The sequence below is a fragment of the Phascolarctos cinereus genome, unplaced genomic scaffold (genome assembly GCF_003287225.1).
Source record: "Phascolarctos cinereus isolate Bilbo 61053 unplaced genomic scaffold, phaCin_HiC Scaffold_1;HRSCAF=81, whole genome shotgun sequence".
Lineage (NCBI taxonomy): Eukaryota > Metazoa > Chordata > Mammalia > Diprotodontia > Phascolarctidae > Phascolarctos > Phascolarctos cinereus.
In genome coordinates this window covers 101955537-101969381 of record NW_027555514.1, presented here as the reverse complement: position 1 = coordinate 101969381, position 13845 = coordinate 101955537, and the positions used below count along the sequence as shown (strand labels likewise).

Genomic DNA, 13845 nt, shown 5'->3' with positions numbered 1-13845 from the left:
CCTCAAAATCGCCTGTGTGTATGTGTTCACTCTAGCTCCTAGAGCATCATCTCCCTGAGGACCCAGACTATGTGGTTTTCCCTTGGTGCACGGAAGTTTGTTCAAATGAAAAAGAAGTCTCAGACATCAAAGAGAAACAGTAACACCTCAAAGAAACCTTGTCTCCCCAAGCTCTCTTAGCTGTCTACACTCCAGGTTTTTTTTTGGGCCAATGGTATCACCTGAGGCAAATTCTACATACAGGTGTGCACACTGACTGTCAATTGCTCAAGTCAAAAGGTTTGAATGTCAACATCGGGCCAAGAAGCATCATCTAAATGTTTTCTCAGAAGATGGGGCACTGAAAGGGTGGAGGAAAAACCCTATCGTCTCTTAGCTGCATTTGTTCCATTTTGTCTCCTACATGTTTATATCTGCATTTGGAGACACAACTCTATGGCCTATAATAATAATAGCTTGGGGGAATAGAAGAGCTACTTCCTACAAAAAAAGGGAAGAAACAGATAGATAATGTCCTTATCTAAGACTGTCTCTCCTCTCACACCACCTTCCTCCCATCTGAGCCAATGACAGAACAGCTTTGATAGAAAATGGTACCTGCTGGGGCAGCTAGGTGGCACAGTGGATACAGCACCAGCTCTGAAGTCAGAAGGACCTGAGTTCAAATGAAGCCTCAGACCAAACACTTGACACTTACTAGCTGTGTGACCCTGGGCAAGTCACTTAACCCCAACTGCCTGAAAATAAAAATTAAAAAAAAGAACAAAATGTTGTCTGGGTTAAATTTACAATACCACCATTCTTGTTCCTGATATCCACTATCATTGAATATTATCCACTATCATTACAGGTACCAATACATACAAGTATACTTTCTCTTCCTTTTCCCCACAACAACTGAGGTCAAATGAGCACCACCTTCTTTTTGGTCCTGGTCTTTTCTGTTCACCAAGGGCTACAGGTTCAGGGTAGCTTTCCCTTCCTCCAAATATCAAAGGTGCTCTAAGCATAAGCAGTGTTTGTAAAATGTCTTTAGCACCACAAATGAAAAGCTAAGTTAGTGTATAAATTCACCCACTGCACATACTTTATTATTAATAAATTCAAATGGGCCAAACAGCACTCCTTCCAAAATAAAAATTCTAGAGGGGGATTTCTTACCTTTTCTCTAAGCACTCTGGCCACCCCTTTTCCTCCTAGTTCCTCTTAGACTCTGACCAAAAACAGCTTAGTTTAGTGCTCAAGTCTATTGGTGGGCAATATTTTCCTTAATAAAAGTATCCACTTTAATTTAGAATTGATGGTACAACCATTTCTCTGAGGGGCAGCTAGGTGGCACAGTGGATAAAACTCTGGCCTTGGAGTCAAGAGGACCTTAGTTCAAATCCGACCTCAGATACTTGACACGTACTAGCTGTGTGACCCTCGGCAAGTCACTTAACTCTCACCAAAAAGAAAAAAAAAGAGTTAGTAGGCTAACTAGTGTCCCGGCTAGTAGGACAGCTCTTAATCCTTAAACAAAAGGCTCTTCCTACCAGCAGGAACATTAACTCCAGGGATCCTCAAAGCCCACTCCACAATTAGAAAGGGCTGAAAGATGAAAATCCCACCCTTTATAGTCATTCCCGAAAGGACTATGGATGTGCTTATCCTATCCCTGTACACAACAGATACAGATATGCCACTGGGATGATCACTTTACATGCATAATCTCACTAGGTTCTTACAATCTCCAACAAGAGGTCTAAGTAGCTGTACCTCTACAGAGGGGAAAATTGAGGTTGAAAGTAGGTTAAGTAATTTGCCCAAGGCTTACACAGCAGATAAGCAGCTTTGTAAGAATTTGAACTCCCAGACTTCCGATCCTTTCTTTTTCTACACCAAGTAGCAAACCAGCAATTGAGCTGAGTGGCCATCACACTAGTCCGAGTTCTTTGGAATAAGGGTATATACATCCTCAGTTTCACCCTAGGGAAACACTCCCATCAACCAAACACTGGACTACATGATGGACTACTGGGGGACATGATGACAACAGTGGGCTATTCTTTTAAGAGCTTATGACCTGGCTAAGGGACAGAACGTCTGTAGGAGTGTTTTTTAGGGACAGAGACTAGATCTGTGATTTCATTGGCATAGAGAGCTCACAGATGAAAAAAAAACTATCTTTTCCAATTTAGGTTCATACCTTCTCTGCAATTTATAGTTTTAAGTTACCAAGGCACTAACAGATTAAATGTATGTGGCCTAGAGAAAGTATGTGGCCGGGACAAAACTTAAACCCAAGCCTTCTGGGTTCAAAGGCCAGCTCTCTATTCAGCCACAATGCAACTCTGCCTCTAAATACAAGGTAATTTGGTGACACAAGAGTCATCAGTGAAGACTTCAAGTATAAATTGGTGTGTGAACTAACCCTTCAGGGAAATGAAGGATTTTAGGAGGCAGAGTTGAGGAGGAAGAGCATTCCAGGCACAGGAGACACTCAACGGAGAGCCACAAGTGTATCATGTTTAGGGAAAAAAGTCTAATTTGGTCTAATGGGCCATAGTTTTCACGAAGGTAGCATAATCACCAACAGGAATTTCTACTCTGAAGCTTTTAAATGGCCAAATTATTTATGCTTGATCTTTGAAGTAATAGGGAGACTTTGTTTATTGAATGGGAGACTGACATGATCAGACCCCCACTTTATTGAAGTTACTTTGATAGCTGTATGGAGGATGAACTGGAGAAGGAAAACTTGAAGTGAGAGATGGTGAATCAAGGTAGGAGCTGTGTGAATGGAAAAAAGGAGATGGATACGATAGACTTGGAGGTGAAAATAAATGACAGGATTTGTCACCTGAACAGATATACTGCAGCGACTGAGGAAGGGGAAAAAAGGGCAACACACTGAACTTGGAAACCGGGGTAACAAACTGTAATTGGGATAACCCGTGACTGTAGGTGTCCCACAGGGCTCTCTGTCCTGGGGATGCTTCTTTTCTACAGGTGATCTCATGAGCTCCAATGGATTTAATGACTATCTCTATGCTGATGATTCTCATATCTACCTGCCCTAAACTCTCTGCAGACCTATGATCTCCAATAGACAAATGCCTTTCAGAAATCTTGAACAGGCTGTCCGGTACACATGTTAAACTCCACATGTCCAAAAGAGAACTTATTATCTTTCTCCTAGACCCTTCTCTCCCTCCTAACTTCGCTGTTACTATAGAGGGCAACACCATCATCTTCCCAGTCCCTCATTCTCATTACCAAAGTGTCAGCCCCAACTCCTCACTATTTCTCACCCACTATGTTGCCAAGGGCCGTCTACGTCACCTTTGCAACATTTCTCAAATGTGCCCTCTTCTCTGCCACTGCCATCACTCTGGGCAAACCTTCACTGCCTCACTCAGACTTATTCTAATAAGCCTGCTGGTAAGTCTGTCTGCTTTAAGTCTCTCCACCATCCAATCGACAAAGTGGTTTTCCTAAAGATCAGACCCCATGATGTCACCCCCACTCAAACTGCAGTGACTCACTATTACCTTCAGAATTATATCACCTTCTCTTTGGCTTTCAAAGCCCTTCAAAATCTGGTCCCTTCCTACCTTTCCGCTTTCTTACATTTTTACTCCCTCCAACATGTCCTCTTCCATCCAGTGACACTGGCCTCATTTCGATTTCATAAACAAGACACTGGATCTCTCAGCTCAGGACATTTTCTCCGGCTGCCCCTTCATTTCTAGAATGCTGTCCCTCCTCATCTTGATAAATCCCAACTAAAATCCCAGTGCCCCAGCAGTCTTTAAGTTCCAACCAAATTCCCATCTTCTACAGGAAGCCTCTCACAACCCCTTTTAATTCTAGTGCCTTCCCTTTTTCAATTATTTCCTATTTTCCCTGCAAATAGTTTGTACCTATTTGCTTGCTGTCTCTCCTGTTAGATTGTGAGCTCACTGAGGGCAGCGACTGTCTTTTGCAACTTTTTGTATCCCCAGTGCTTAGAAAAGCACCTGGCACACAGTAGGTACTTAATAAATGTTTATTGATTAACTGAAAGGGGAGTAGTGCTCTCAAGAAAAATAACAAAAGTTAGAAAACATGTGGATAGGGTAGGGGTAAGGACAATGAGTTGCTTGATTTATGTTACGTTTGAGATGCCCAGGAAAAAATCTATACTCACTCTATCAGTACTACGTGAAATACATAAAGAAACGTAGTCATAGGAAAACTTCTTTCCTCCTCCCCATTCCCCCCCCCCCATAGCCTTGAAGAGGCTTTATTGAAAGAGGCTTCTAGTTTAATCTCCTTACTCCGCTTCTAACTTCAGGGAATCCAGAGATCAAAGAAAAAACTGAACGTATCCTTTGGAACAGGGTCTCGGGATACCTAAAGGCACGTTTCAAGAGAAGGTAGCTATAGGAATTCTCTCCTCAAAGGGCGGGGGAGAGGGGACGACGACTCCTCTAGTTAAGTAAGAAAAACCTGCCGTGATTACTCATCCCCAGGGTAAATGAGGCTGAGCGAGCACCGTTAGGTGGGAATGGGTTGTGGGCACAGCTGGGACTGAGGACCTGCTAGGAAGCCAGAGGATGGGAATTTGCAAAGTCAATGGAAAGGTGAAGGGAACAGCCTTCCTAAAGGATTACAGCAGCCCCATTCTGGGGGAAGTCACCTGAAGAGCTAGCTAGCCGCACCTCACCCCTAGCCGGAGGTGGGCGTGCTCCCTGCTCAGGTAACGGGGAAAGCCCGCTGCCTGACCCGCACTCAGGGGCTTGGGGTGTCCCCGGGACAGTGACCGAGGCTATCACTCCCTCCGTTACCAATGGGGGCCCTACGGGGCTGGAGTGCAGGGGTGCAGGGGTGCAGGGGTGCTGCTGTGATGCGCGCGCAGCGAAGCCTCCCCCCCCCCCACCCCCGGCCCAATTCTGCGGGCAGCAGCTGCCAGGCCGACAGCCCAGGGGGGCTCCGGAGGGGCTCTTACCGGTGCGGGGATCGAAAGTGACCACGAACACGGCCACCACCTGGTCCTCCTCCTCCTCCAAAGGCAGACGCCCGGACTGCAGCCGCAGCAGTTCCCCTGGACCGAACTCCGCCTCCTCCTCCTCCTCTTCTTCCTCCTCCTCCTCCTTCTTCTTCTTCCCGGGCTCTGCAGCCCGCCGGGCCCCGGATGCAGGCCCGCTCCCCAGCCCCCCGCCGCCGCCCCCCGGGCCCCATCCCCGGCCGCTGGCCTGGAGGTCGGGGGGCCTGCGGCAGGGACACGGCTGGGCCCTCGGCCCAGCGCAGCAGCGGCGCTTCGTCTCCCTGCTCCACCATGGCGAAGCGAGGAGGAGCCGCGGGCGGGGAGGGGGCGGGGGCAGGGGCGGGCTAGCGGGGATGCCCGGCCCGGCAGGAGGGACCCTCTCCGGCCTCGGGCTCTAGCCCTCCCTGCGCTTTCCTCCACCTCCTCTTCCTCCTCCGCCCCGGAGCTCACCTGCAGGCCACCCTCCCTCCTCCAGCCAGGTGCCGCTTTCCCAGCGAGCCCCGGAGGATAGGCACTCTTGCATTTTTTCCGTTTGTTTCTCTGATTGGGGCTGCGGATCCATGTGCACCTAAATACACACACGTGTATGGATTGGATCATTGAGGTGTTGATGGGCGTTTGGGGGCATTGTGCATGCACCATATATGTACATGATATATACACAGTGATACACTGCGAGTATATATGCGATACACATATTTTATCACAATGTATATTATACACATATATACACAAAAATATAATATACATTTAAACATAATACATTCCTTAATACTGTACACATATTGTCTCAAATATATACTCACACTGTGCATATATATATATATATATATATATATATATGTATATATATATGTATATATATATATATATATATACGGCATATGCCCTTATTATGGTGTATGTACATATGTATACACAAGTATTTATCTACATAAATATCACACTTTCTTTGTTCAGAAGGTGTAGAAAATTCCAGGTGAGGAAAGTCCCACTACCAAAGATCAACAACTGCTCTGTAACTTATAGTCCTAGGACACCAAAAGGATTTGTTGCTTGCCTAGGGTCACAGAGGTTGGTCTTCCTGACTCTGAGGCAGTCCTATCCACTACATCACATGGCCTCTCTACAGCCTTCCCATATATAACCTAGTATATATGTGTATGTACCCTATATATTATAATGCACAGGTAATACGTGTCAAAGCTTTGGTAGCCTGAAGAGGTGGGACAAAGGGGTGGGAGCACGGGGCTGAGGCACTCTGACTGTCCCTGTATTATTTAGGCTGAGAGATTCAACTCTTGGAAGAAAGGTTGTATGCATATATGTAGGTAGGCATATGCAGCTTCCTGGAAGGAACAGCAACAGACTGGGCATCAATGAGCTTCTGATGCTGAAACTGTATGGCCTTAAGTTATTTTGACTACATTCAATTTAAATCAGTCCATAGAATCATAGATCTAGAACTGGAAAATATCTCAGAGATTAAATTCTTGAATGAAGCAAAAGAAGAAATTATTGGGGTAGATTTAGCTAGGTGGTGCAGTGGATAGAGCACCAGGCCTGGAGTCAGAAACACCTGAGTTCAAATGTGACCTCAGACACTTACTAGCCTTGTCACTCTGGGCAAGTCACTTAACCCTGTTTGTCTCAGTTTCTCTTCTGTCAGATGAGTTGGAGAAGGAAATGGCAAACCACTCTGGTGTTTTTACCAAGAAAACCCTAAATAAGGTCAGGAAGAGTCAGGCACAACTGAACAACTACAAATAACAGTTTTAATTATGTAATTTTAAGAAAATAGCATAATAAAAATAGTATACAAATAAAAACACAAGTTTGTTGTTATGGGGATAGTCAAGAGAAACATCTGATTTGATGGTCTGGGAGCAGCTCCTATGGAGCTGGGCACCTGCTTTGGTCTCTTCTCGAGAAGACAAGTGCTTTGGAATGACTTGGCAACTCCTAAGTGTTCACCATCACCAGTGATGGTGGTCGCGTTGAAAATGATTGACAATTGAATCAGGAGTCATCATGTATAGGAAGAACAAGGAGAAAGGTTTTCTGGCCCTTTGGGGTCCTGCCTATATTCATCTCTCCCTTGGACTTCCAACAACAAGGGGTACAGGAGTAGAGAAAAATTTCTTTCCCTCCTTCCCAAAGAGGCAATGGCAGTAACAAGCACATGGCAATGTGAATGTGTTTGCCTGGACAAGCTTTCAACTAAACCTCAAGACTGTGGCTTCCTCTAATGCCTTTCTGTTTCTTTCTCTGATCAAAACTCATCCAACCGTCAACAATCCTTAAAAATGGGTTTTCCAGCCCTGGCAGTAACCTCATAAGCTCAAGAAGTTCCATGTTTTCTAGCTGGGTGCAGGATGCCCAGTAGGAAATGATTTCCACCATAGCACTTCTCAAAGGACAAAAGTAGGACTGCCAGGAAGTTTTTTTGGTTTGTTTCTTTTTCTTTCTTTCTCTATTTTTTTTTTGGTGTTTGTGTGTGTGTGGTTTTTTTTTTTTGTTTTTTGTTTTTGTTGCAACAGAAGGACTAAAAAGTCCAAGCCATGCAGCAGCAGCTGGCTTGTTGTTGGAGTTGCTTAGACAGTATAAATCTGAGGTGAAGAGGAAATATCCTAAATATCTGTTCAGTGGCCCCACAAAATTGTCTTTATCAATTAGGAGAGTATAGCATATGATAAATTACGGTTTTATGTTGACTTATACTTGTTAATATGCATGTTCTAATTTTTCTGTGTCTTAAGCATTTTTAATGGTGAAGAAAATAATCTGTTATCCCATAACAAATATTCACATTGAATATTGTTCCTACAAAGAACCCTATTATCAGCTTTGGGGGAGAGTTTAGATGTGGGTCTTACCTAAACTTTGTTTTAGAGATTTTTCTGACTTACTCTAGTGTTGGAGCCATGAGACAAAGAGAAGTATGACTTCACCCTCTTCCTGGCCTCCCTATCCATGAACCTATCTGGTAAGTTCAAAGCCAAAGCCCATTGTCACAAGGAAAGGGACTTACTGGTCCAGGAGTCACATTAGGAAAAGTGTTTTGTGAGATATTTGCCAGGGGAAAGCTTAATATCCAGAATTTACTTATACAAATTTATAAGGATAATTCTCAATCCTCACTGCTTAGTCAAAGGATATGTGGTAGGGTAGGTCACAGAAGCCAATCTCCTTGTGGTTTAGATCTCATATTGGAATGTATCATTCATCAGTTAAGAAGAGGAGGTTTACTTAGCCTTGTTGAGAAAGTAACTCAACAAGGAACAGCTCAACAAGGAACCTGGAAGACTCAGCCTCCCTAAACTCCATATGGAAGTGGTTCTAATCAGCAGGGTAGGGTGTGGTGCCTTACTCAGCCTTGGGAAATCTGCCAAGTCTGGAAAGGCCCTGACCCCAAATGTGCAAGCCCAAGGGGAACAGGGAGTCTCAGTTAATACAACCTGAGGCCTCTAGAAAATTGCAGCTTGAGCCTTAGCTCCTTGAGATGATCAAGTTTTGAGGGTCTTCCTAGGAGGCTACCTAGGTTCTTAGGAAAAGAACTAATCTATATGCCAGGGGGTGGGAAACCCTGGCCTATCACTTAATTCACCGAAGAGAACACCAAACAGTAAATAAACACCTGAAATATGCCCAATCTCACCTAAAGAAGATGTCATAGCATGAAACAAGGAGATAAGGAGTCCAGGAGACCTAGGTTCAAGTCCTGGGCTCTGCTACTAACTTCCCTCGTGACCTTGAGTAAATCAATCACTTCCCCTCTCTGGGTTTCTGTGACATCTGTAAAATGAGATGGCTGAACCAAAGGATTTCTAAGATCCTTTTCAGCTCTAACCTTCTAACTATTCTATACTTTGGGAAAGATGGCATTGGACAAAATGGAATGATGTAGAAGAAATGGGGAAACAGGTCCTAGGAACAGTAAGACTGAACTAGAAGGGACCTTAGGCCATCTAGTTCAACCTCCTCATTATGCAGATAAGGAAACTAAGGCACAGGCAGGTTGAACGACTTACGCAAGGTCATATAGGTAGTAAGTATCAGAAGTAGAATTGGAATTTGGATTCTCTGTCTCCCCAGTCAGGGCTCTTTCCATGGTACCACTCTTCCTCTCACAAGTGACAGTCACCATGAAAGTTGGCCCAGTCTCTCTGGAAAGCTATATGGCAAGCAACAGAAGTCATAAAACTGGCCAAATCCCATGATCCCATCCTTTGGAATCTCTCCCAAGTAAATAAAGAGGGAGAAACAGAGACCTATTTGTATAAAGATGTTTATAACTGTGCTATATGTAAATAGGGAAAAACTGGAAACAACCTAAATGTCTCACAGTTGGAAAATGACTAAGCAGACTATTAGATATACTGTGGCAGTGAGGATGACGTGGCCACACAGAAGGACAAACTCAAAGAGCAAACAGAAACTTGGAAAGATCAATACACGACAAAGAACAGTAAAAAGAGCAGAACCAGGAGTTCTGTGTAATAAGCCAACTGCAACTATGTTTGAAAAACTGTATCTGTACACATGTATGAGGATGCCAGGTGGTCAAACAATAGGTTGCTGACTGGGTCCCATCAGGAACTGTATGTTAACTGGACTGTTTTTACTGTAAAGGCGATGGTAATTTTTTTTTAATCATCTGCTATTTGACACCATTTTTGACAGGGCTGCTTGCGAAAGTTTAGACTGAATAGCAGAGCAAGCACCATCCTGGTTCAATGCCATTCTTGTCATGTAAACTAGGAATGGTAAAGAGGGATTAGAAGTAAATGCATATAGCTAATACCTAATCCCTGACCCTGGGCAAGTCACTTAACCCCACTGCTTAGCCAAAATAAATAAACAAACAAATAAATAAATAAATCTTGCCTCAGATACTTATTAGCCATTACCCTGAGCAATCACTTAACTTTTGTCTACCTCAGTTTCCTCAATTATAAAAATGTGGATAATAATAATAAGATCTACTTCACAGGGCTATTGTGAGGATCAGATGAGATATTTGTGAAACTCACTACCTGGCACATAGAGGGTTAATAGATGCTTCTTCCATCCCTCCCTTCCCCCTTAAATTAGTGGCACTTGAGACAGGCAAACTTAATTTTTTTTTCTAATTTTTTAATCGAGGTACAACAATTATTCAGGACTGTCCCATAAGTAAACAGTGCATAGCACTTTTCTTGAAGGAAATTGAAATATGTTATAGACAAGATCTCATCCTTCCTCACCATATCCCTGTGAGGTAGATAAAGGGAGAATTTTTTTTTCTTCTTATAAATGGTAAAATTTGGGCACAGGGAAAGGCAAAGAATTTCCCAAGATCAAATGACCCTTTTTACTTTTTACTTCACTGACATTCATCAGGGATTTAAACAACTGAGGATGGACTTTGTGGACTAACTTTGGCTAGTTTCCAATGACTTTGAGAAAGCTGGGGTACCAGGAAGATAGGAAGAAGAGTTAAGGTGATATGGACACAGTGCTTAGAATGAGACCATTACAGTTCCACTGGAATTGGCTTCTTCCCAAGAATATCCATGTGTATGTGGATATACAGTAGCTACAGGGATGCCAAAAATGATGTGATTTCAGGAGTACCAGGAAAGCTTTATCAGTCTATCAATAGGCATTTATCAAGGACCTGTTATGTGCCAGGTACTGTGCTAGGCAATGGGGGATACAAATGCAAAGAATCAATCAACAAATGTTTACTAAGCATTTGCTCACAATTCTGGTAAAAAGTCAGCCATCTCCATCTGGCCCATTAACAGCTTGATTTTCAATTAACAAGCATGTACTTTCTCTCCCTCTCTCATCTCCCTATGCCTAGTGGGAAAAGAAAAGACAAACACAACCCTGGTAACAAATATGCATAATCAAGCAAAATAAATCCCCACACTGGCCATATTTAAAAATGTCTTATTCTGCATTTTGAATCCACCACCTCCCTATCAGGAGACAGATAGCATGCTTTATCCTGAGTCTTCTGGAATAGTACTGGGTCACCAAATTGATTAGAATTGACAGCTTCCCAAGGAAGACCACTGGGTTTCAGCAATCTGGACTCCTCTTCTCTCAGATCTCCTGTCCATACCTATAATCAGGTGAGCTGGAATGCTTTTTTTAGGGAAGAACTGCCAGCATTTGTTGGGGGGAATTTGTCAGCCTGAGTTCCTAGAAAGAGCCCAGGGAGAATCTCACTTTCTAGTGTAGGTTCCCTACCCCTGTTCTAGTGGGTCCACTGTTCTACAAGTCAAATAAAGTGAGAAGCCAGATGGAAAGGAAAAGAAATTTACTAGTACACTAAGCAGGGCCACGCAATACTAATTTAGATAACATGGCTTTTCAAGCCCCTTAGAGTATAAAGCAAATCAGCAGCATACTGGTAACTGGACCAATGGGGTGTCGTTCTGCCATATGGGATTTCCAAGAATGGGAGGCTCAAGAGTTTGTTGTATAACCTACTTGTTCAACTAGGCCTGTGGCGTGGCTGGAAAGCCTTTCCAAAGAAAGAACAAGGTTGCCATTTTAGTCACACAGGCTGTTTCTAAAATGGTGTATTTTGTCTCCCTCCATATGTTGCAGTCAGTATCTCAATGAGAAAAGTGATGAATTGCCTGGCCAATCATGTCAGCTTCCACAAACGCTGGCTAGTCATTGGTCACAGACAGCTCCTTCTCTCTGTCTCTCCCTCTTTCTCCTATGGGCTCTAACTCCCTAGAGGGAGGGATAGAGAACCTGCTACCATGCAAGGTGTCCCTGTCATGGCAGGCTCTATGGCAGTTAGGCCTTATTGTCTTTCCATGGTCCCTCATAGCCCTCCCCTGCTCCAGTGACTCAGAGAGCAGAGCAGTCTGTTTTTTCAAAATGCCTACCCTGCAGACAAAATCATGACATCTCATCCCTTTTAAATCTTGGCAAATCTCTCAGCTTTCTGATTTGGCTTCAAGTCCTGGGTTCTGGGAAGAAGCCAGAGAAATGTAACTGAAAACTTCTTCCTCTCCAGGTGAGTTTTACCTTCTTAATATTATTAAGAATTGAGACTGGACCTGTGATTTCATTGCTATAGGGAACTCCCAATGTGTACACTCATTTTTTTAATCATTTTTTTTAATCATTGCACAATGTTGCTGTTACTGTGTACAATGTTCTCCTGGTTTTGCTCACTTTAGTTCATGTAAGTCTTTCCAGGTTTTCCTGAAATCCACTCTGCTCATCATTTCTTATGGCACAGTAGTATTCCATTACATTCATATACCACAACCTGAGAACAGGTTGGCACCTTTTCTGTAGTATATCTGGTCTTGCTTGCCTAGAACTCTGGGGAAGGTTAAGTGATTTGCTGAGGATTACATTGCCAGTATGTGTCACAGGCGGTTTTGAACCCAGGTCTTCCTGGCTTCAAGATCAGTGCTTTATCTTCTATGCCATGTTGCCTCTTGATATTATTGTCAGGTTTAAGATTCACCACCAATCGCCATTATCAGCTCTCTATTTTTGTACCATTCCCCAGCTCCTGCACCCCAATCAAGTTTCTCCCAAGGGAAGAAAAAATAGAGAAGACATTTTCTGCATTTCCATGTCCCTCTCTAGCCACAGGAGAAATAATAGTCATTCAGAGCTTCCAGGGTGACCCCAGCTCCCCATATCCAAATTTTCAACAAGGAACCAAACACCTAATTTTATTACAAAATTAAATTAGATAAGGACATTGAATGCAAGAGCTAGATGGGAACTTAAGAACAATGGATACAGTGCCAGATCTGGAGACAAAAATAACTGAGTTCAAATCCTGCCTCTGACACTAGTTATGTGACCTTGGGCAAATCACTTAACTTTGGTTTGCCTCTCAGTTTCCTCAACTATAAAATGAGAATATTAGCAGCATCTACCTCCCATGGTTGTTATGAGCATCAAATGAGACATTCATAAAGCACTTAGCACTGGTTCCTGGAGTATAATAAGCACTATATGAATGCTTATTCTGTCCCTCTCCTTCCCAGGCAAACCTTGTTTTATCATTAGAGTATAGGTGATTGCTCTTACTCTTTCTGAGGAGACACACAGGTTCTTTACTAAGAAAACCGGTTCCAAGGCTCAATAAACACCATAATTTTTGCCTAGCTACATAAATTAGCGCCTTCAGTTCTCGAGACTAGAAAGGGCATAATTCAAATATTCTTTTATATAGCTGTCATAAAGGAAATGAAAATGAACACAAATAGCCACCCTGTAGCATGAAACTGGGCATCATGCTCCACCAAACATGATATTCAGGTCAGATCTTCACAGTAAAAGCAAAGCAAAACAAACACGATAATTGAATAAAGCAAACCAACCAGGTGTTAAGGTGTGCTGTTGCTGAGAAACAAGGATGTGGGAGTGTGAACATTGTGATGAAAGCCATCACTATCAGGAACATTTCAGGAAAATTTACTACTGATAACAGTGAGCCTGGCAAGAGACACCTTGGAATCATAGCAGCACATTGGCATGCACAGTACAAGACTGGAAAAAGTGGTAGGCAGTAAATAAAGTTCTGGATTTAGGAATCAGGAGGGAATCTGAATCTGGCTTTCACTCTTGCCTCTGATACTTACTAGCTATGTCACCATGGGCAAGTTACTGAGGAAGTTAAATGTCCAGGTGGATAGAGTGCTAGACCCGGAGTAAGGAAGACTTGAGTTCAAATCATGCCTTAGACACTTACTAGCTGTATGACCCAGGGCAAATAATTTAATTAGCCTGTGTACCTCAGTTTCCTCATTTGCAAAATGGGGATAATATTAGCACCCACTAGGGAGGTTGTGGAGATA

At 43.2% G+C, this 13845-nt stretch overlaps 1 protein-coding gene across 1 annotated transcript in view; it reads right to left on the bottom strand.

Annotated features, from left to right (window-relative positions):
- DENND11 (DENN domain containing 11) overlaps nt 1-5304 on the bottom strand; it is a 53680-nt gene extending 48376 nt beyond the window's left edge. Inside the window, 2 exon segments of the mRNA XM_020997956.1 lie at nt 4973-5222; nt 5224-5304. Coding sequence (XP_020853615.1) covers nt 4973-5222; nt 5224-5304 — 331 coding nt within the window.
- Nucleotides 5305-13845: the final 8541 nt, after the last annotated feature.